Genomic DNA, 22,080 nt, shown 5'->3' with positions numbered 1-22,080 from the left:
AAATTTGAAATGTTACAAAATGCAGACAAATAGTATGATTGGAATTTGAAACTATGATCCCCACACACACACACATATATATATATATATATATATATATAAAGCACTCAGTTCTTATTTCATATTAAAGAGATGGAATAAGAGATGAAGTTAAAATAAGGTAAATATTCTTAATTGAAAAATAAAATTTGCATGGTGAGAGCCAACTTTAAGAGAAGAAAGTATAACCAAAATCACCATATATATTTTGATCTTCTTTTTCAAAAGAAATATTCTTTTTTGCTTTTAAAAACAAAGTTACCTCTTATTGTTCTTTGCTGATGAAGAGTTTTGCCAAAAAAAGTTTCTAACTTTATGAAAAGGAGTTTGCTACATCCACATTTTTTGTCGTGCCCAAAAATAAAAATAAAAGTAAAAATATAAAAATATAAAAATTAAAAAGAGAGGTCTTCTTCTTATTGTGGGGAAATGCATTTTGTTGAAAAGTGTGTAGTGTGCTCTCCAAATACAGAGGAGACTCTTTATGTAGACTTAACGAGTTTTGTTTTGAATTGTGTAAGTGTTTTTTTCCCCAAAAAAACCCGTAGCTTATGTTTGGTATGAGAAAGTATTAGGAATGAAAAAAAATGCTGATTTTTTTTTTTAAATTACATTTTAAGTTATTTATAATAAAATTAAATAAATAAAATGAATTTAAAAAAAAATATATAAATAATTTATTAATTTTAATTCTATTTTTTTTTTCTCTTTTATATACTTTTCCTCTCTATTTTCCCTTAAATTTTCCTAAAATTAAAGATAACTTAAAACTTTTTAGAATAATGGTTTTTGGGTGCATTTTTGGATATTAAGTCACACAATTCTTAACCCAAATTTGAAATGCTACAAAATGCAGACAAATAGTATGATTGGAATTTGAAACTATGATCCCCACACATACACCCATATATATATATATATATATATAAAGTACTCAGTTCTTATTTCATATTAAAGAGATGGAGTTAAAATAAGGTAAATATTCTTAATTGAAAAATAAAATTTGCATGGTGAGAGCCAACTTTAAGAGAAGAAAGAATAACCAAAATCACCATATATATTTTGATATTTTTTTTCAAAAGAAATATTCTTTTTTGCTTTTAAAAACAAAGTTACCTCTTATTGTTTTTTGCCGATGAAGAGTTTTGCCAAAAAAAGTTTCTAACTTTATGAAAAGGAGTTTGCTACATCCACATTTTTTGTCGTGCCCAAAAATAAAAATAAAAGTAAAAGTAAAAATATAAAATATAAAAATATAAAAATTAAAAAGAGAGGTCTTCTTCTTATTGTGGGGAAATGCATTTTGTTGAAAAGTGTGTCGTGTGCTCTCCAAATACAGAGGAGACTCTTTATGTAGACTTAACGTGTTTTGTTTTGAATTGTGTAAGTGTTTTTTTCCCCAAAAAAACCCGTAGCTTATGTTTGGTATGGGAAAGTATTAGGAATGAAAAAAAATGCTAATTTTTTTTAAAAAAAATTACATTTTAAGTTATTTATAATAAATTAAATAAATAAAATGAATTTAAAAAAAATATATAAATAATTTATTAATTTTAATTCTATTTTTTATTTTTTTTCTCTTTTATATACTTTTCCTCTCTATTTTCCCTTAAATTTTCCTAAAATTAAAGATACCTTAAAACTTTTTAGAATAATGGTTTTTGGGTGCATTTTTGGATATTAAGTCACACAAATCTTAACCCAAATTTGAAATGCTACAAAATGCAGACACCGGCAAATGTTGTCCCACAATGATTATTAATAAAGACGAATAATTATTATTATTAATTTTTTCCAAAAAAAAATATATATAGGACAGAAAAAGTCCAACACGTCTCTAATCAAACGTCTAAAATGGGTGATAAGGTCTACTTGCAAGCCAAATGCATTTTGGTGGTATGACTCCTATGGTAGGGCCAATGTTAGCATGGCAGTGTGGCTGGTTGCTTCCTTTCTGGATTCACACTCAAGATCAAAGACAATTTGGACCTACCAAATTGTGTGGTGAACCTCAAGTTTTTACCCTACTTTTACTGCTTGCATTTAGTGCTGTGGAACCACAAACAATTCACCAAACTCCCACAACTTGCTTCAAGATCACTGCTTTTGAAAAACCCAAAATGTTTCATACAGAAATTTGTACTATAGTTGTAATCATCCTAGACAGGCTTCAAGGTTGCAGATGAAACAAATTTGAGTGTACATCCACATAACTGGCAATGGATTGGAAAGTATTGAACTTTAGTGCATGTCAATCACTTTTTTTTTCTTTTAATTTTCACTATATTCATATATTTTCATGCATGGTCTAACCACATTTTTGAAGTGCGCCGGAATAATTGAACAAGATAATAGGCCTAGAAATTAAAGGAAACAAAAATAAACTCATCAAGTCAAAGGAAGACTTTGTTTGGTGGTGAAGAAAAAGTAAATGCCCTGATAATAATTTATTTTAGGTCAATGAAAGTCGGAGGACCAAATGGCTCCATACAAGGGAAAAAAATATGAGGGCAAGCTTGCCAACGTCCACTCTCATTTCACAAGCCCTGAAATCCATGACCCATTGACTTATAAAGTCACAAATTTTCCCAGCTGAGGAATCCCAGAAAAACTTGAAGATCAAGATCAGATCTATTAAACTTCCATGGGGAATCACAGAAAACCTAAAGTTAAAGCAAAGAACTAAGTAAAACCAGAGCTCTTGTTCTTTTTAAAATGCCTTGAAAGGAAATTCCAATATCTTAAAAATACATACACAAACTATAAAGAATATGCAAAATACAAATTCTATAGTTTCTTTCCACCACATATGGCCTCTCCCCCATGACAGAAAAACACTAGTGAATTAAGCGTGGTAGAATTTTCACTTGCAGCTCAAGTTCTCAATGGAGCTTGTGTTAGTATGAAGCTCCATGGTACAACTCATTTCTGCAGATTTCTTCTTCTTGAAAATCTTGAATAGATATATCTTTCCACTCAACTTTGCAGTGCTGCTCAGATTCAAAACCCCAGAATTTAAATCCCTACGCAATTGTCGATGGTTATTTACCTTGGATGAAGATATGGGCACAGTTATGTTAAACCTTTTGGTGGATCTTGATCTAGCCCTCGCCTTAAGAATAGTTGCCTCCCCTACTGCAGTGCCAAAATACGATATAGTTGCAGTACTATTATCGAATTTGAAGTGACCGAAATTCGTGTTCTTGACTGTAACTCGAGCCTTGAGGTCCATGCTAAAGGAATTTGTAGAGAAATGCTGATTCTCCACAGAGATGGAGGCGATGCGGACTTTAGGATCTCTGATCTTCAGGACTAGTAGAACAAAGAGCAATATGATGCCAGTTTGGAACACCACAAAAGCAGCAACATATGCTAGACACTTCAGGCTCTTCTTCCGGCGCACTGATCCGGTGTCGCTTGTCATAGTGCCCTAATAATTTTCTTGCACTTTCCTTCCTTTTCTGGGTTGAATTTGAGGATTGGATATGGAGAGGAGAAGCCTTATAGGAGATGGATGGTGTGATCTGCAGGCTAGCTATGTGGTGGATTTATATATACTTGTATACACAAATTTATTCATGGAGTGGGGTCTACAAAGACTTATTCATTGACAGGTATGAATTTAAAAATAAGTAGACTGCCTGCTGGGGACAGAAGCTTCTAAAGGTCGTTTGAACTCGACAGGTTTTTGAGTCTCCATTGAGTTGAGCCAATCGTCGATCTACTGAATTCTGTAAGCACATATTGTTCATTGAAAAAAAAGAAAAAAGAAGTGAAAACCTCTTTTCTGTACTTGACTTCATGCAAATCAAATTCCAAGGTAAGTTAAGCTATCAATCAACCTAGAAGTTTGATTTTGTTGAGTTAATTAGGCAATATGAGTAGATTAACCCTAACTCAAATCCTAATAGAATTCTTATTTTCCTTTCCCAATTTAATTATTTCATTGACAAATTAATTGTAAATGAAACTATGAATATAAGAATCTTTTAAAATTTTCGTAGTACAAAAACCTTGATCAATCAAAACACTTTAAAAGAGGACCTTTAAGAAGATATGCACAGGATTAATTAATTCCTTCCTAGAACTTGACCTAGTAAGCTAAATCCAAGATTCCTTTGCTTTCAACCAACCGATGAAAATCATCACCAATCAAACCATAAGAGTCATCACCATAGAAGCATTGTGGGTAGATCTAGTCAGCCGTGGCCGACCCAGTAAGCAAAATACCTATATATTATTATTATCATCAACTCTTTATTCCAATTTGACAAATTGACTATCAAGTCAATTTCCAGGATGTAACTCGCAAGAGTGTTGAAGGCAGGGTTGGGTTTTCTTCTAGATGGAAAGAGACTTGTGGAGAGTTTCAATTTTCAAAGGCCCACTTTAGAATATTTCACTCAGAAGCTATGAGTCAGAAAAAAAAAAAAAAACCTACATTTTTTTTTTTGAATGAAAATGAGTCCATCAAGTTTCAAATATTCTCTCAGTTGTAAGGAGACAAGCTTCCCGTGAAGTAGGGAAGAAAAAGATTTGTCATTGATCTTTAAGCATCTCTTCATCTTCTCTGTAGACCTTGTAAACATGGCTTCTCTTCTTGGGTTTGTTAAATCTTCATAATTTTAATGACCTCCACCAAGTACTAATGTCACCAACTCAAACCCTAAGCTTAAGTAATCAAATTTTCTTTCCCTTCTGGGGGAGAAAACAATCAGTTTCATTTTTGTCTATTGCTTCTATTTCAATACCATCTTTTTCAATTAATTTCTCTAGGTAAGCCCTCCTAACATTAAAATATTAAAATTGTTCTTATTTTTAATAAGATACAAAACAACAAAGCTATGTATTACCTAAAGTAACCATCAAAATACGTTATATAATTTTTTCTTGTTACTCTTAGAATTTCTCAAAGAAATAATAAAGTTTGGACTTGGATAAAGGGGGAAGGATTATGTCTAAGGAGTCAAATCCATGTTATTGGACAGTTCATCATATAAGATTATATCATAAAATATCAAGATAATTAAAAAGAAAAAAAAAAAGCTTTTGAGTGTGATGTAATTGGCAAGGTCATGTTGAATATTCAACTAGGGTTTTGGGTGACTGGTCTTGTAAGGCGGCTACCTCATTGTGGGTTCCACCATGACCAAAGCGTTTGATGCTTCATGCCGAAATAAAATTATTACACATTAGTGGAATCAGATAATGAATGCACGTCATTTCATAACACCCTTATCGTTATTTTCTATGTGGTATAGTTCAAGTAATTAACTGATTTTATATAAAATATAGTTTTTTTATTTTATTTTTTTAAGTGACTGAACTTGTTTTATGGGGAAGGAAGCAGTTTGGTAAAAAATTTCTAAGATTCCAAGGCCAAAGTGACCTCCAAATTTGACCAAGGAAAATTGGAAATGGTATCTTCGATGGGCTCATTTTCCACGTCCTATGATTTTATCTTCCATTTACCTGATGTGAAGGAAGACTCCATCTCAGAGCACTTTGAGCCAATAGAAAATAAAAATAATTAAAAAAGAACATTACATATATTGGTCCCTATTAAGGTTTTAAGTGATCAAAAGAATTTTTCCAAACGCATTTTAAAATCTCTCTTGTGATTTATTAGAAACATTAAAGCCATTTTAATTTGCATAAAAAGTGTTTTTCATATCTCTCTCTTAAAGCCATTTTAATTTACATAAAAAGTGTTTTTCATCTTTCTCTCTCTCTCTTCTCCACAAAACTATCAGCTTTGTTTTACTTTTTGTTGTTGTTTTTATTTTTATTTTTATTTATTTATTTATTTATTTATTTTTGTTTTGTGGATATTGCCAGCAGCTACTTGAAAGGTCATACTAAAGACAAATGGTATAATTTGCAGGGACGGCCTCCATCATGCATGTGACAATGTTCTAGCTGTTACATGTACCAAATCTTTTGGAATAAGGTTGCTTTAAGATGGACAAAGGAGAAGAAAAGAATAAAAAAACTGGGAAAGAATGGACAAGAGAAAAGAAAGGAATAAAAAACTAGGAAAGAATGATAACAATGTCCAAGGTCCCCAAACATCGATTTAAATAGGATAATGCGGAAGTATCGTAATAAGGGCCATTAGTTTAGTCTCATGACTGGCATTTTTTATTTTTTTTCTTTTGAAAGAAGAAAAGTATATTTTCATGTGATTCTTAGGGTATGAACTAGTGTACTACTATTATGTGTGACAACAGTTCAACGATCAAGGTATCCAAGAATCTGGTTATGCATGGTAGGAGCAAGCATATAGATGTGAGGTTCCATTTCTTGAGGGATCTCACTAAGGAGGAAGTGGTGAAGTTGGTTCATTGTGGCACCAATGATCAAGTGGCTGATATCCCAACAAAGTCACTGGAGCTTGAAGTGTTCTTGAAGTTGCGTGAGAAGCTTGGGCTATGTGAGGTATCAAACTTAAACTGAATGCATACTGCTTCAGTTTAAGGGAGGAATTATAGTTGGGATTTATTTGTTTCTGTTAAGGTTTGGCTTTGTCAAAGTTCTGTTAATAAGTTCCTATTAGTTAGGAACCAGTAGATAGGTTTTGACTCTTTCAGTAACTAATACCATGTCTTTAGGTATAAGACGTGGGCTACAATGTTTTTCTAATTCCTTATCTTGTAAGGCTATATAAGCCACCAGTAAGTGTTCAATAAAACTGGGGATGCTATTCCAGATTTGTGTGAGTTCATAGCTTTATAGTTCTTGCTTTCAACAATCTGGTATCAGAGCTCCGCTAAGGGGCCTGATTGAAGAAAGTAAGAAACTGTAGATTTCTTACAGAGTGTGAGAAGAGAGAATAGAGAAGAAAGGAAGGTGGAGTGAGTGAACATGGCAACAGAAAACTTTGCTCAGCCGGCAGTTCCAAGGTTTGATGGTTATTATGACCATTGGGCCATGTTAATGGAGAATTTTCTCCGTTCAAAGGAGTATTGGAGCATAGTAGAGAATGGAATTCCTTCAATAGCCGAAGGATCAACGCCTACTCAAGCATAAAGAAAGGAAGTTGAAGAGGCGAGGCTAAAGGATATGAAGATCAAGAACTACCTATTTCAATCGATTGACAAGACCATTATGAAGACAATTCTGGACAATAACACAACAAAGAGTATATGGGATTCAATGAGGCAGAAGTATCAGGGCTCCACCAGAGTTAAACGAGCTCAACTACAAGCCCTTAGAAAAGAGTTTGAGATCCTGCAGATGAAAGAGAGTGAGAAGGTTGATGAGTACTTTGCCAAAGCTTTGACTATTGCAAACAAGATGAAAGCACATGAAGAAAGAATGGGGTAGAATGTGATTGTGGAGAAAATCTTGAGATCGATGACTCCCAGGTTAGACTATGTGGTATACTCAATAGAAGAGTCCAATAATGTGGACATGATGACCATTGACAAGTTTCAAAGCAGCCTTTTGGTTCATGAACAGAGAATGAATTGTCATAGTGGAAATGCAAGGGATGAACAAGCTTTAAAGGTTTCGTATGGAGAAAGGTATGAAGGAAGAGGCAGAGGTCGAAGTTTTGTTCGAGGCCGCGAGAGAGGCAGAAGAAGGTACTTTGCAAACAAGGCCATAGTGGAATGTTTTAAATGCCACAAACTAGGGCACTTCCAATACGAATGCCCTAGTTGGGAGAAAAGTGCAAACTATGCTGAGTTCGATGAAGAAGAAGAGATCCTCTTCATGTCTTATGTTGAAGTCAACAACTCGAAACGAGAAGATGTGTGGTTCCTTGACTCGGGTTGCAACAATCACATGTGGGGGAACAGGCAGTGGTTCTCTAACATTGATGAGGCTTTTAGACACTCAGTGAAGCTCAACAATAATACAAGGATGGGAGTGATGGGCAAAGGCAACATCCAACTTGAGATTAATGACTCAACTCAGGTAGTCATTGATGTTTACTATGTTCTTGCTTTGAAGAATAATTTGCTGAGTATAGGCCAACTTCAAGAAAGGGGTTTAGCTATAATTATACAAAATGGGGAATGCAAGTTATACCACCCTAGAAGAGGATTGATTATGTAGACAAAGATGACAACAAATCGAATGTTTGTGTTATTGGCTAATGTGGTGCTTGAGACCTCGACATGCCTACAAACAGTCACATAAGATAATTCAAAGTTGTGGCACCGCAGGTTTGGGCATTTGAGTTACAAATGGTTGAGGACTTTGCAATACAAAGAGATGGTGAAGGGTCTTCCACTTCTCAGAGCGTCAACTATAGCTTGCAATGAATGCTTTGTGGGAAAGCAGCACATAAATGTTATTCCAAAGAAGAGTCAGTGGAGAGCTTCCCAAAAATTCCAGCTCGTTCATGCTGATATCTGTGGCCTTATTCTCCTGAATCCAACAGTAACAAAAGGTATATTATAACATTTATCAATGATTTTATTAGAAAGGTGTGGATATATTTTTTGGTTGCAAAGTCTGAAGCATTTACAACTTTCAAAAACTATAAGAGCTTGGTTTAGAAGGAGTCAGGTACACTTATCTGTTGTTTACGCACTGATAGAGGAGGAAAATTCACCTCCAATGAGTTTAATGAGTTTTGTAGAATCAATGGTATAAGCAGGCAGCTAACGGCATCTTATACCCCACAACAAAATGGGGTAGCTGAACGCAAAAATTGAACTATCATGAATATGGTTCAATACATGCTTTGTGACAAACAAGTGCCAAAAGCATTCTGGCCAGAAGTTGCAAGATGGACAGTGCATGTTCTCAACAGGAGTCCGACATTGGTAGTGAAAGACAAGACCCCAGAAGAGATGTGGAGTGGAGTTAAACCCAAAGTGGACTACTTTAGGGTTTTTGGGTGCCTAGCTCATGTACATGTGCCAGATCAAAAGAAAAGAAAGTTGGATGATAAAAGTCTTCAGTGCGTCTTACTTGGAGTAAGTCATGAATCTAAAGCTTATCGGTTGTTTGATCCAACTACTAGAAGAACTATAGTGAGTAGAGATGTGAGTTTCGAAGAGGATAAAGGGTGGAATTGGGGGAGGACAGCTGAAGAAGTGAAGCGTGATATACTGGTCTGGGAAGATAGTGTTGAAGGTGAAGAGGCTTTCTCTGAGAGTGAAGAAGAAGTTGTGGAAGGTATTGAAGCAATGGTTACAGATCAAGAGACAGAAGCAACAACTCCAACATCGATTGAATCATCCAATGAAGTTGCACCAGTTCAAGCTGATATAAGGATTCGAAGAGCACCTCCTTACTTGCAGGACTATGTAACGGGTGAAGGACTATCAGAAAATGCAGATGTGAATAATCTTGCAATGTTTATCTCTCATGAAGATTCGGGCTCTTTTGAAGAAGCTAAGAGATATGTGAAATGGATAAGGGCCATGGACTTGGAAATTGAAGCAATTGAGAAGAATGAAACCTGGCAGCTTACTATTTTGCTTAAAGGTGACAAGAAGATTGGTGTGAAGTGGGTCTTTAAGACCAAATTGAATGAAAATGGTGAGGTTGATAAGTGCAAAGCCTGGTTGGTAGCTAAAGGTTAAGCTCAGCGACAAGGAATTGATTATAATGAAGTCTTTGCTCCAGTAGCAAGGTGGGACACAATTCGGATGGTTCTAGCCCTAGCAGCACAAAATGGATGGAGTGTGTATCAATTAGATGTCAAAAGTGCATTTCTTCATGGTGAATTGAAAGAAGATGTGTATGTGGAGCAGCCACTAGGTTATATTTGAAAGGGTGAAGAAGAAAAGGTCTACAAGCTTAAGAAGGCATTATATGGGTTGAAGCAAGCACCACGTGCTTGGTATAGCAAAATTGAAGCTTATTTTGTCAATGAGGGATTTGAACGATATGATTACAAGCACACTCTCTTTCTTAAAACAGAAGGAGGTAAGAGGTTCTTAATTATGAGTTTGTATGTGGATGACTTAATCTTTACTGGGAATGATGCATGCATGTTTGAAAGCTTCAAGAGTTCCATGAAGGATAAGTTTGATATGATGGATTTAGGGAAGATGAAGTACTTCCTTGGTGTTGAAGTTTTGCCAACTTTAGAGGGTATCTACTTAAGTCAGAAGAAGCATGCTTGTGAATTACTTGAGAAGTTTGGTTTACAAAATGCCAATTCGGTGAAGAATCCTATTGTGCCCAATTTCAAGCTATCAGAGAAAGGAGAAGGTGCTAGGATTGATGCTACAGTTTATGAGCAATTAATTGGGAGTCTCATGTACATTACTGCAACAAGACCTGATTTAATGTACGTAGTATGTCTCTTAAGCAGGTACATGGCCAATCCTACTGACCTACATATGCAAGCAACAAAGAGAGTTCTTCATTATTTAAAGGGAACTGTGGAGTTGGGTGTGTTTTATAAGAGATGAGAAGATGTTGGAGAACTATTGGCTTACACTGACAACGATTATGCTGGAGACATTGATGATAGGAAGAGCACATCTGATTATGTGTTTTTATTGAGTGGCAGAGCAGTTTCTTGGGCCTCAAAGAAGCAACCAGTGGTGACTCTGTCTACCACTGAAGCAAAATTTGTGGTAGCAGCTTTCTATGCTTGTCAATGTATATGGATGAGGAGAGTGTTAGAAAGATTGGGCACTCACAAAGTAAGTGTACTACTATTATGTGTGACAACAGTTCAACGATCAAGCTATCTAAGAATCTGGTTATGCATGGTAGGAGCAAGCATATAGATGTGAGGTTCCATTTCTTGAGGGATCTCGCTAAGGAGGAAGTGGTGAAGTTGGTTCATTGTGGCACCAATGATCAAGTGGTTGATATCCTGACAAAGCCACTGAAGCTTGAAGTGTTCTTGAAGTTGCATGAGAAACTTGGGGTATGTGAGGTACCAAACTTAAACTGAATGCATACTGCTTCAATTTAGGGGATGAATTATTGTTGGGATTTATTTGTTTTTGTTAAGGTTTGGCTTTGTCAAAGTTCTGTTAATAAGTTCCTATTAGTTAGGAACCAGTAGATAGGTTTTGACTCTTTTAGTAACTAATACCATGTCTTTAGGTATAAGACGTGGGTTGCAATGTTTTTCTATTTCTTTATCTTGTAAGGCTATATAAGCCACCAGTAAGTGTTTAATAAAACTGGGGATGTTATTCCAGATTTGTGTGAGTTCATAGCTTTATAGTTCTTGCTTTCAACAAACCAATAATGGGACATGCACCCACATTAATCAAAATTATGTGTTATTAGAGAAGTAAAACTCAAGAAATATAAAGATCAAACTGGTTGTTATTAAACTAAAAATTGTTTTTAAATATATATGGTACTCTGTCTAAAAAAAATGAAAAAATAAATAAATTTTAAAAATAAAGTAGAAGTTATTTTTATAGAGCAATAATAAAATTGAGAAAATATCAAATAACATTTTTGAAAAATGTTTGTATTAGTAGGGTAACACCCAAAGGGGTATAAGAGTGAAAATAAAGAATTTTAATTTGTAAATTAAAGAAGTTCTTTACCTAATTTAATTTATGAGAGAGATCTAAGTCATTTTAAATCAATTGAATCATGTATAAGAATATGAATAAACAATAAAATCACGATTACATACAAGACAATCAATTTTACGTGAAAAACTCGGACACAAATTATGAAGAAAAAAAATCATGGGATCTAAGATCTCTAATATAATAATCCACTATATGATGTCAAAGTACTTAGATTTGCCTAATAGTTTTATCAGGTAATCTAAAAATCAATTATAGTGTTTTTGAATCATTCCTTAAATTTGATGTTGTATTCTGAAGTGGATTTTAAAAAGAGGGGATTATTTTAAAAGTTATAAGGAGAGTTTTCAAAAATTTTCTATTTCTAAAAAATTGGACCTTATGAATATATTGTTAGAAATATTTATTAGAGTGATTTGTTTCTTATACTTAGAGTTAATATCTTTTTTTTAGAAGTAAGGATAAATTAGTCATTTTTTGTCTTTTATTTCTTTTGATTGTAAAGCAATTTATATTCTAATTGTGTTGTACCTAATTTTTAAGTGGTTAGAATATGAAACTGTAGATTTTACTTTCTCTTTTCCCCCTATGATTATTTGAATTTCACATGGTATCACACCATAATTGATTTTTTCATTGTGTCTAATCATAGATCTTTGCCATAGGTAATCACATTGTTTTTCTTGTCGAATCTTAGTATTTGATTTTGCATTTGTTTTCTTTGATTCTTACATGTTTTTTTTTATTTGGTAGTTATTTGTTGACTATTCATTATGATGGGCGAAAGAAATGATTCCCTTCAATCTATTAGTGTGAAATTGAATGGAAAATATCACGTGAATCAACAAACTTTATTAAGAATTTGATAGGTATATAACTAATAAAGTATCTAATTGAAAAGGAGATCTGGAGCATTTGGAATGGTTATATAAGCAATATAATTTTGCTAAACAGTATCAATTAGAGACAAATATTCAAGCCCTTTAATAGAAGAATATGAGCATTTAGGAATTTTATTTCATTATGATTGATCTCTAGGATCAATTGACTCTCATGGAATCTGTAGAGCTCCAAGCTTTTGTGCCTTATATTACCTGTAGAGAGTAATAATGATTAGTGCAATTTTTTATGATCATTCATAATGATTTTAGGGCATTGCATGGGATAATTTTGCATTATTGCCTACTTCCCTATGTTGATTCGATGATTAGTGAATTGTTGGATGAAGGGATATGTCCCAAGTCTCAAGTAGGACAAGGAATTCTTGTCACATCTTATACATCTATTTTGACAATACCTTCTAGGTCATCTTCCAACAATAGAACAAACCTTACCCAAAGGTTCCCATGGATGAACGTAGATACTGTAAGTAGAAGAGTCACTGGTAGGCTCACTATCCTAAGATCTTGAATAGAACAATGCAAAAATAGCCTTCTCTTTTTTAGGTGGGGAGTATACTTCCAATGCATTCTATGAGTGACTTGCTTCACATGGAACCATTTACCACACTTCTTGTGCTGACACTCTAGAGTAGATGGTATTTCTCATATGAAACATAGGTACGTGAATAAAACTGCTCGTTCTTTGTTTTTTTTGTTTTTTTAAATGTTTGAAGATATGAAAAATAAGTTGAGAACATTCAAAGTTGTCAGAAAACATTAGAGAATTGTTTTAAAAAAATATTTTCAAAAACTATTTTTTTGAAAACTTCTTTGGAAAACGTTCTCAAACTGGCCCATGTTCTTTATAATTTGATTCTAAACAGTAGTAGTAATACAAATGGAAGCAAATTAATTTAAAATTTGAGCTTGGTTCAAATGAACCCAGCTAGTCTTTCCCGGATATACTTTTGGGCCTCTATCTGGGCTTGTGCTGGGTTCACTTCTTGGGTTGGACTCAACATGTACTGGGCCGGTTCCAATTTTCACTTAGTTCATATTTTTCCAAGAAAGCCTAAAGCCTCGGCCCAACATGAAACCCGGCCATGTTTTTGAATCTTCAAACATTCGGATAATTTTACCCCTTCTAGTAATGCCATATAGATAGGAAAGTCTCCTTAAATTTTGTGCAAATATTATATCATGAGGAAGCGAACACGATCACGACTAGTAGGGGTGGAGCTACAAATAAGACGCAGGAGGCAATAGGATAGAGGTTAATTTCAAGGGGACAAATACAAGCCAAGAAGCAATGTTTGGCCCATCTGTTAGTGTATTGCCCTAGCTAAATCCACAAATGACGATCATGATAGACTTCAGGAGGGATAGGCATGAGGTTAAAGATTAAGACACTTCAAATATTTTATAATTTTTCAATCAGGAACAAAAATGAAAATTGCTATTAATGGAAAAATGGGGATTGATAGAGAATCTCCTTCCCAAAAATCAATGTTGTATTTGTCTTTTTATCAACCTCAATTTTAAAGTAAGAAGCTTTCCTTATAAAAATATTCAAAAAAAAAAGGTGTAAATGGGCAAAGTTAGTACTACGGGTAATTCGGGTCACCCATCCCGCCCCGCTCCTATTGGGATGGGTATGGGAATATCCTATTCGAGGATAGAACTGGTTTTGGGAATATATAAAAACTTGAATTGGGTTCAGGGTGGGGATGGGTTTTGCAATTTCTGCATCGTCTCGTATGTGAATTACTAATTTACCCTTATGTCATTACAAAATACCCAAAAAGTCCTCCATATATAATCATTTCTTCCTAAAGTTTCAAGGTTCTTTCGCTTGTAAGAGAGTCAGAGGGCTTTCATTTTCACTTCTTCCCATTTTCTCATTTCTTCCTAAATTGCTTAGGGTTCTTTTGCTCATAAGAGGGCTTTTATTTTCTCATTTCTTCCTAAATTGTTTCTTCTCATTTCACCCTAAAAGCATAATTTTTGCCCAAAAAACTAGAATACCAAATTCGTAGGCAACAAATTATTAGGGTTTCTATGGATTCCTCATTTCCAGGTAAGAAAACCCTAAGTTTTGAGGTTTTGTTAGAAATGTCTTGTTTTTCATATTTTCTGGTTTTAGTTTATGGAATTGAGATTTTTTGGGTTGTTTGTAGATTTGTGCATTTTGTTCTCGTATATGTAGTGTGCAGTTTTGTTGCACAACAAATACTTGATTAAATGTAGATGAGGAGACCCAGATAGCATTTATTGAAATTCCAAAGACCTCATGTTTCATAATTCCAGAAAACACATTTGGGACGGGGATGAGATTATCAGCTCTTTTGTAAATGGGTATGAGGGACACCAACTCGCCCCGCCCCGGGTTTGGGACGGGGATGGGAAAAAATATATATAACCGGGATGGAAATGGGGTAGGGGTGGCCCATCCTATACTCGCCCTGTTGTCATCCCTAATCAATAACATAAGTTGTACTTCCATCTTCAATGAATCAGACTGTCAATGCCTGCCTCTTTTACTCTAATACACAGATTTGAACTTTTTTGTGTTACATTCTATAAATTATGCTATTCATTACTTGGAAGTTATACAACCACGATCTCAAATCTGCAGTACTACATGAATCATGAACCATCTAATTTTCCATTCAAGATATATATGTACAAAAGAACACAACACTTACAACAGATGTATGTATATGAATGCGGCCAGGGTCAGACAGCAGCATGCATGCATGCTTTTATTTTATGGACCATATACTGTCCTCATGCATATTTTTATGAAGTAACGAATACACCTCACTAATCCATTTTGGTCTTTGAAAAGTAAGTTTGTAGGTCCAAGGCAATTGGGAACCACCCTAATAAAAGGGTCGCTTGAAAATATATGTATGTGATTATATATATATATAGAGAGAGAGAGAGAGAGAGAGAGAGAGAGAGAGAGTGAGTGATACCTACTTGTGTGAGAGAGAGTCAATACAGTAGTAGTCCGCTGATACCTATTTCAATAGCGAAGTAGGTATTGACTCTCTACTGATAAGGCTGCTCATTATCCTGTGCTATGTGTGATGCAACTAGTACTGTACTATACGTATGGAGGGAAGAATCACGGATGGCTTACTATTAAATGCAAAGCTCGTCGTCAAGTGTGGGTAGCCTGCCTTGCTGGCCTCAATGCATTTATCAAAGTACAGACAGATACATGAGAGAAATGGACAACAGTGAACTCGTGAATTGCTTGGATTCTTCTCCTCTTTTCCCATCTTCCTAACAAATTCCAATCAATCCAATCACTTCCCACTAGCATATTTCTGTCAACCATCGCCGAATTAAATTTAATATATGCTGGTTCACATGATCCTCCCTTACTAAACTCCCCAAGATTTAGATTCACCACCCTAACGAAATAGAGGATCCATTCAATTGGCTCTGGCCAATAGTCATGGGTGAATTAATGTTAGCTGCGATGTTGGATTTGGTCATATATATTTAGCTGCCTTTTCCATTTTGGACACTGACCTTTAACCTACCAGCATCAATCAAAAGAGAATATTGCACATGCTGTCAATTCCATGTTCATCCAATCAGCAGAAACATATGATCTACAAGTTTGTGCTTCTTATTCATCCAACAGGGCCACAAATTTAATATATTTAATGAGGGTACCGAAACCCAAATGCTGGAGTTTATTTGAGATGAATCCCAATCTTATATTTCACAAGTCCATAGATTTTGCTGAATATGAACCCTATTTAATGCCTGCATATGGCTTCAGCACATGCCCTTTATTGAACAAAACTTGTGGAAATTATATCGTACACATCAATGAAAAGAAGCATATGAATTTCTGTTGAGAATGGGTTGTTCTCTTGGTGAAGTTCAAGGATGAAGATTTGGTCATTCAGAGTAAATAGCATTTCTCTGTGGAGTGGTATTTTGATTCTATAGGGGCGTGTAGTGATGGAGGAGGAGATCTGCTTGGCTCATAATGGAGCACAAAATAGTTCAAAATGGACTAGAATACAGATTCTACTTGTGAAAAAGTGAAATAAACCTTATAGCTTGAAAGGTACTTCTCTTTGCCACTTTGTGAGCTCAGTCTAAACTCAATCTTCTACTCTTTTTATTTCCTCAAGTCTTTGGTTAATTTCATTAATGCATGGTGTTTTTCTGATGAAAACATAGCTGAAAATACAGTAGCATTTGTTAATTTTTTTAGCTAGGTGTTATATCAGTATTATAAAACTCCAATTTAATATAACTGCTTGGGCACCTAAACTTTTTAATTCTCAAACTACTTATCCTCCACCAGCATTATACTCTTCAAACTCATGGAAACTGTCACCAACATATCTCTCAACGCCTCTCTCTCTGAACCAAAACCTCTCTTCCTCCACCCATCTCCACCACCTCCTCCATGGAAGACCACTCTTCATTACCACCCCCACCACACAAAACCTATAGAATAACAGCCTCTTCAATCTCTTACACCAAACCAACCACCAATAACTACACCATTGTCCCCACCTTCCTCTTCCAACCCTGCACTACAACTCCACCAACCTACATTCTCCGGGACATCTGCCTGACTGCTTATCCATCTCAAGTTCTCGCTATTGTTGGCCCAAGTGGAGCAGGGAAGTCCACCCTTCTCGACATTTTAGCTGCTCGAACCTCGCCTACAAGTGGCTCTCTCCTTCTCAATTCTTCCCCTCTCAACCGTTCTTCATTCAGGAAGCTCTCAGCTTATGTACCTCAACATGATGCATGCTTACCCCAGCTTACTGTTTCTGAAACTTTTGCCTTTGCAGCCAGCCTCCTTGTTCCCAAATCTTCCAAAATTGCCATCATAGTAGCCTCTCTTCTCAGTGAGCTCAGGCTAACTCACCTAGCACATACCAGGCTCGCCCATGGGCTATCTGGCGGTGAGCGTCGACGCGTCTCTATAGGCCTCAGCCTTCTCCATGACCCTGCCGTGTTGCTTCTTGATGAGCCAACATCTGGGCTTGACAGCAATTCGGCTTTCAATGTGATGCAGACCCTGCAGTCGATTGCGCAATCACGCCACCGCACTGTGATCTTGTCCATTCATCAACCTAGTTTCAAGATCCTTTCCACCATTGATAAAGTCCTTTTGCTCTCAAAAGGAACTGTTATCCACCATGGAACTCTTTCTTCACTTGAAACGTTCTTACTCTCCCATGGCTACACTGTTCCTCCGCAGCTCAATTCCCTTGAATACGCTATGGAAATACTGAGCCAACTCCATGAGCATAAACCCCTTACACCACCATCACTTCCTCCATCACCAGAAATTCCTGAAATTTCTCCTTCTAATCATAGTGGATCAATGATCAGATATAGGAGCTCAAGACTCCATGAAGTACTCGCTTTGTACAACAGGTTTTGGAAGATCGTTTACAGAACCAGACAGCTTCTCCTCGTGAACACATTGGAAGCTCTTGGTGTGGGCCTTGTTCTAGGAACCATTTACATCAACATTGGATTCGACAAGCAAGGAATGGAGAAGCGATTAGGCCTCTTTGCCTTCACTCTCACCTTCCTCCTCTCTTCAACAACCGAAACTCTCCCAATTTTCATCAATGAAAGGCCCATTCTACTCAGAGAAACTTCAAGTGGGGTTTACAGGCTCTCGTCATATCTCATCGCAAACACACTGGTTTTCTTGCCATACTTGCTGGCCATCGCCATCATTTACTCAGTCTCCGTATACTTCTTAGTGGGTCTCTGTGCTACATGGCAAGCTTTTGCCTACTTTGTTTTGGTGATATGGGTAATAGTCCTCATGGCAAATTCATTTGTTCTCTTCCTGAGTTCGGTAGCTCCAAACTACATCGCCGGAACATCACTAGTCACAATATTTCTGGGCGCTTTCTTTCTCTTCTCCGGCTACTTCATCTCAAAAGACAGCATGCCCAAGTACTGGCTGTTCATGCACTTCTTCTCCATGTACAAATATGCCTTGGATGCCTTCCTCATCAATGAGTACTCATGCCTTGTTTCAAGGTGTTTGTTATGGTACGAAGAGAACAAGACATGTATGGCGACTGGGGGTGATGTGCTGCAGAAGAAAGGGCTCCATGAGAGGCAGAGATGGACCAACATCTACATGTTGATTGGATTCTTTTTCTTCTACCGTGTGCTTTGCTTTCTGGTTTTGATCAGGAGGGTTCGAAGATCAAAGAATTGAAGCCATGGCTAAATCATGTGATTTCTATTTACTCATTGTCTTAAAGTTAAATGTAAGTTTCCATTTTCATTTTGGTGTCAAAACTCAAGCTCATGTGTTGCATTCTGAAGCTTCATTTGGTCTATCATATAATAAATTGAAAATAGCGTGAATAAAGCTAGTTTTGTTCATGGGTTTGCATTGTTTTCACTCTCTACTCTGCCCATCCCACCAATAGACTGGTTTCATTTCTAAACTAACTTTGTTTTAGACAAGTTTATTGGATGTAACAAAAGCCTATGTGTCATCACAACAAAAGCAAGGTATAAATACTTATGAATTGTTACTTTCACAGAAACTGTTCAATGAATTTGATTCGAAGACCTACATAATGAAACGTCAAATCCTACCATTGGGCCACATTTGAAAGAGAGCGTGGCAAGAAACCCTCAAACCACTCACATGGGTCCTCCAAAACCATTGAAATCATTTTTTGAAGGTTGGGAAGGCGACTTAAGATTGAAGATAATGGAGATGAGAGGCCAACCAGGCTTTTGGATTGACCTGAAGTTCACGGGTCTCTATCCTTTGATCCATAGGGGTGAAAAATCCAAGGTATCCTAGTCATTTCCATAAGGCATGTCGGATAGCGTAATATTGCTTCATTTGTTTGCTTCCTTCAACCTAATCAGTGCATGGTCACGGGTTTCTCTTCTGCCAACACGTGAACTGGTTGGTGTCATGTCTACTTTCCATTTTTTTTCTTGGAAAAATTCCCAAAACCTTCCATAAAATAATTGTATCACGACTTTCCTTAATCTATACTACCCGATCCTTTAAATTGTTGAATCATTAGAAGAAAAGAGTCCCTACTCTATGAGTATCAACTAGAATCTAATAAATGTCAAAACTCTAATCTTTTTATTGATGTGATATTACCTTGCAAAATCTTATGAATTTTCCCATACAATAGAGCCATGCATGTTCTCAACATTAAGAACCAGTGATCAAATCAGAAATTTATTTGGGGGATCCAAAAAAACAAAAAAAAAAATTACTTCAGAGGGATCAGACTACTTAATTTTTTTATTGTGGCTTGATCATAGATGCCTCGGCTTCCTTTGGGAAGGGCACAGGATTAAAATTAACTACGTCACTGCTTGGTTTATTAAGAATTTAATTAACACCCCATGATTTGGCCTGTTTTGAATAAAATAGGATGCATTTGGCTTCTTCCATGAACAACCATGCATGATCTCCTTTTTACTTTAATTTCTATAATTATTTCTGTTGTAGGATGTGACTCATATTGAGTGAAAGACATATGAAAAAAAAAAAAGGTAAATGTCGAAGCAATGACATTTGTCATTCAAGTTTATATTCCTATTGTTGAAGACGAACAATAGATTAGGGGTGCGGAGGCATCGCCCCATGTGGTACGATTCAGGGGTATTTTTGAATTTTATTACTTGAAGGTTAATATAAATATATTTTTATGTAACCATAATTTGTAATATAGTGAAAGTCTTTTTCCCTCTTTTTATGGACGCAGGCAATCTGTCGAAATTTATGTGTTTTTATTTTTTTTTTTTCTCTAATTTTTCACCACAAATCGTTACACAAAAATCAACAATTTTAGATGTCGTGCCATAATTTTTCAAAATTATTAGTATTGAGAGTCATCTTGAGAAGCTATCAACAGTGTTAATAATTTTAAAGTGATGATTAATAACTTTGAAGATTGTGTGAAAGCTAATAAAGCTTACATTAATGTGAATAAAAGGAGGCAATAATAAGTTCTTTATTTTTTGGAGTAAAGGTTGCTGGTTGCTCATCTGGATTAAGAAAGTTCTTAACCCTCTGTTGTTGGTTTGGATCAGCCCATTTATTGAATGGACGAAACCAATTAGTTGAGCCCAGATTTAGATTTTTGAAGCCCAATTTTAAACCCAATGGGCTTTGGGCTTCCTTCACAATGACTTTCCCCCTACTTCAAAACTAGTCAGTCGCCCATAATGTGAGCTGAAAGAAGCCGTTTGAAAGTGATTTTGATAAATGCCCTTTTGCCCGGATTTTTTATAATCGTACAGTGAATTTAAAATTAATTTTTTTAAATAGAGTACAATGAAAAATATTTTCAAATCTACGTACTTTTTATCACTTTAAAAGATATCTCTTGAAAAGACACCTTCCATCATTTTTATATCAATGATACACATTAAAAAAAAATTGAATTTATATTGATGATGTCTCTTTCTCCACAATTTTTATATCAATAACACATGTTAAAAAAAAAATTAAATTTATATTAAAAGTGTTTCTTCAAGAGAGACATTTTCATAATTTTCATATTAGTTGTATGGTAAATAAATTGAATTTATATTAAAGATGTCTTCTTAAAACACATTTTTTTACAATTTCACAAAATTAAATTTATAATAAAGGTGTCTCTTGAAGAGACACCTTTAACAATTCTTGTATCAGTCATCCATTGAAATAATTGAATTTATACTAAAAGTGTATTTTTAAAATATATATTTCACAATTCCATAAAATTAAATTTATATTGAAATGTTTCCCTTCAAGAGGCACTTTTAGTATAAATTTAATTTTTTCAATAGATGACTAATATAAAAATTATGAAAAATATTTATTCAAAAGACACATTTAGTATAAATTCAATTTTGTGGAATTATAGATGCGTCTTTAATGTAAATTCAATTTTTTTTCACTGTATGGCCGATATAAAAATGATCAAAAATGTCTTTTCAAGAATCACTTTTAGTATAAATTTGATTTTATGGTATTGTGAAAAAAATATTTCTTCGGTATAAATTCAATTTTTTATTTTTATTTTTTATGTATGATTAATTAAAAAATTATGAAAAAAGTGTCTTTTGAAGAGACGCATTTAACATAAATTTAATTTTAAAATATTTTTTGTAACTACCATATTTTAACAATTTTTTTTTCAAATTACCATTTTTTAAGAATTATTTTTTTAAATAGCCGTACAAGGAAAAAAAAAAAAAAAAAAGCCCCATTTGCCGGTAGCATTTTTAGTAGTAGTACTTTCATTTAAATTTTTTTAAAGACAATCACTAGTGTTTAGCTATAAACTAGAAAATTTTATTTTTGAAAACTAATTAAAATAAATTATTTATAAATAGGTTAATTTTAATTATATTATTGTGTATATTATATAATAATTTAAAACAAGAAAAATTATAAATTTATAAATAAAATTTTCAACATTTTTAAATAAAAAAAAAACACTAAATACATTCTCATTTTAATATTATCATATTTTTAAATTCAATATATTATTGTTTAATTTTATAGATTTATCATAAATTATCAATTTCTTTCTTAAAATAACTCAATGAATATATTATTATTTTTTCTATTTTTTTTTAAGTTTTAATTAATTTTCGTTTATAAACATTTTCTTTTATCGATATTTTCCAATACA

The 22,080-nt window shown here is 34.6% G+C and overlaps 2 protein-coding genes across 2 annotated transcripts; one reads left to right on the top strand and one right to left on the bottom strand.

Moving 5' to 3' along the window:
- Positions 1-2,902: 2,902 nt before the first annotated feature.
- LOC117933380 (late embryogenesis abundant protein At1g64065-like) lies at positions 2,903-3,463 on the bottom strand. Its single transcript, XM_034854745.1, has one exon. It carries the CDS (start codon positions 3,461-3,463, stop codon positions 2,903-2,905), a length of 561 nt encoding a protein of 186 aa, XP_034710636.1.
- A 13,227-nt stretch (positions 3,464-16,690) lies between these two features.
- On the top strand, positions 16,691-19,450 carry LOC117934077 (ABC transporter G family member 4-like). The gene is made up of 2 exons (XM_034855678.1): positions 16,691-18,681; positions 18,964-19,450. Exon 1 carries the CDS (start codon positions 16,836-16,838, stop codon positions 18,627-18,629), a length of 1,794 nt encoding a protein of 597 aa, XP_034711569.1. The 5' UTR covers positions 16,691-16,835; the 3' UTR covers positions 18,630-18,681; positions 18,964-19,450.
- Positions 19,451-22,080: the final 2,630 nt, after the last annotated feature.

Source organism: Vitis riparia, chromosome 16 (assembly GCF_004353265.1).
Source record: "Vitis riparia cultivar Riparia Gloire de Montpellier isolate 1030 chromosome 16, EGFV_Vit.rip_1.0, whole genome shotgun sequence".
Taxonomy (NCBI): domain Eukaryota; kingdom Viridiplantae; phylum Streptophyta; class Magnoliopsida; order Vitales; family Vitaceae; genus Vitis; species Vitis riparia.
The sequence above is the reverse complement of the archived record's forward strand: the minus strand, read 5'-3'. Positions and strand labels throughout refer to the sequence as shown.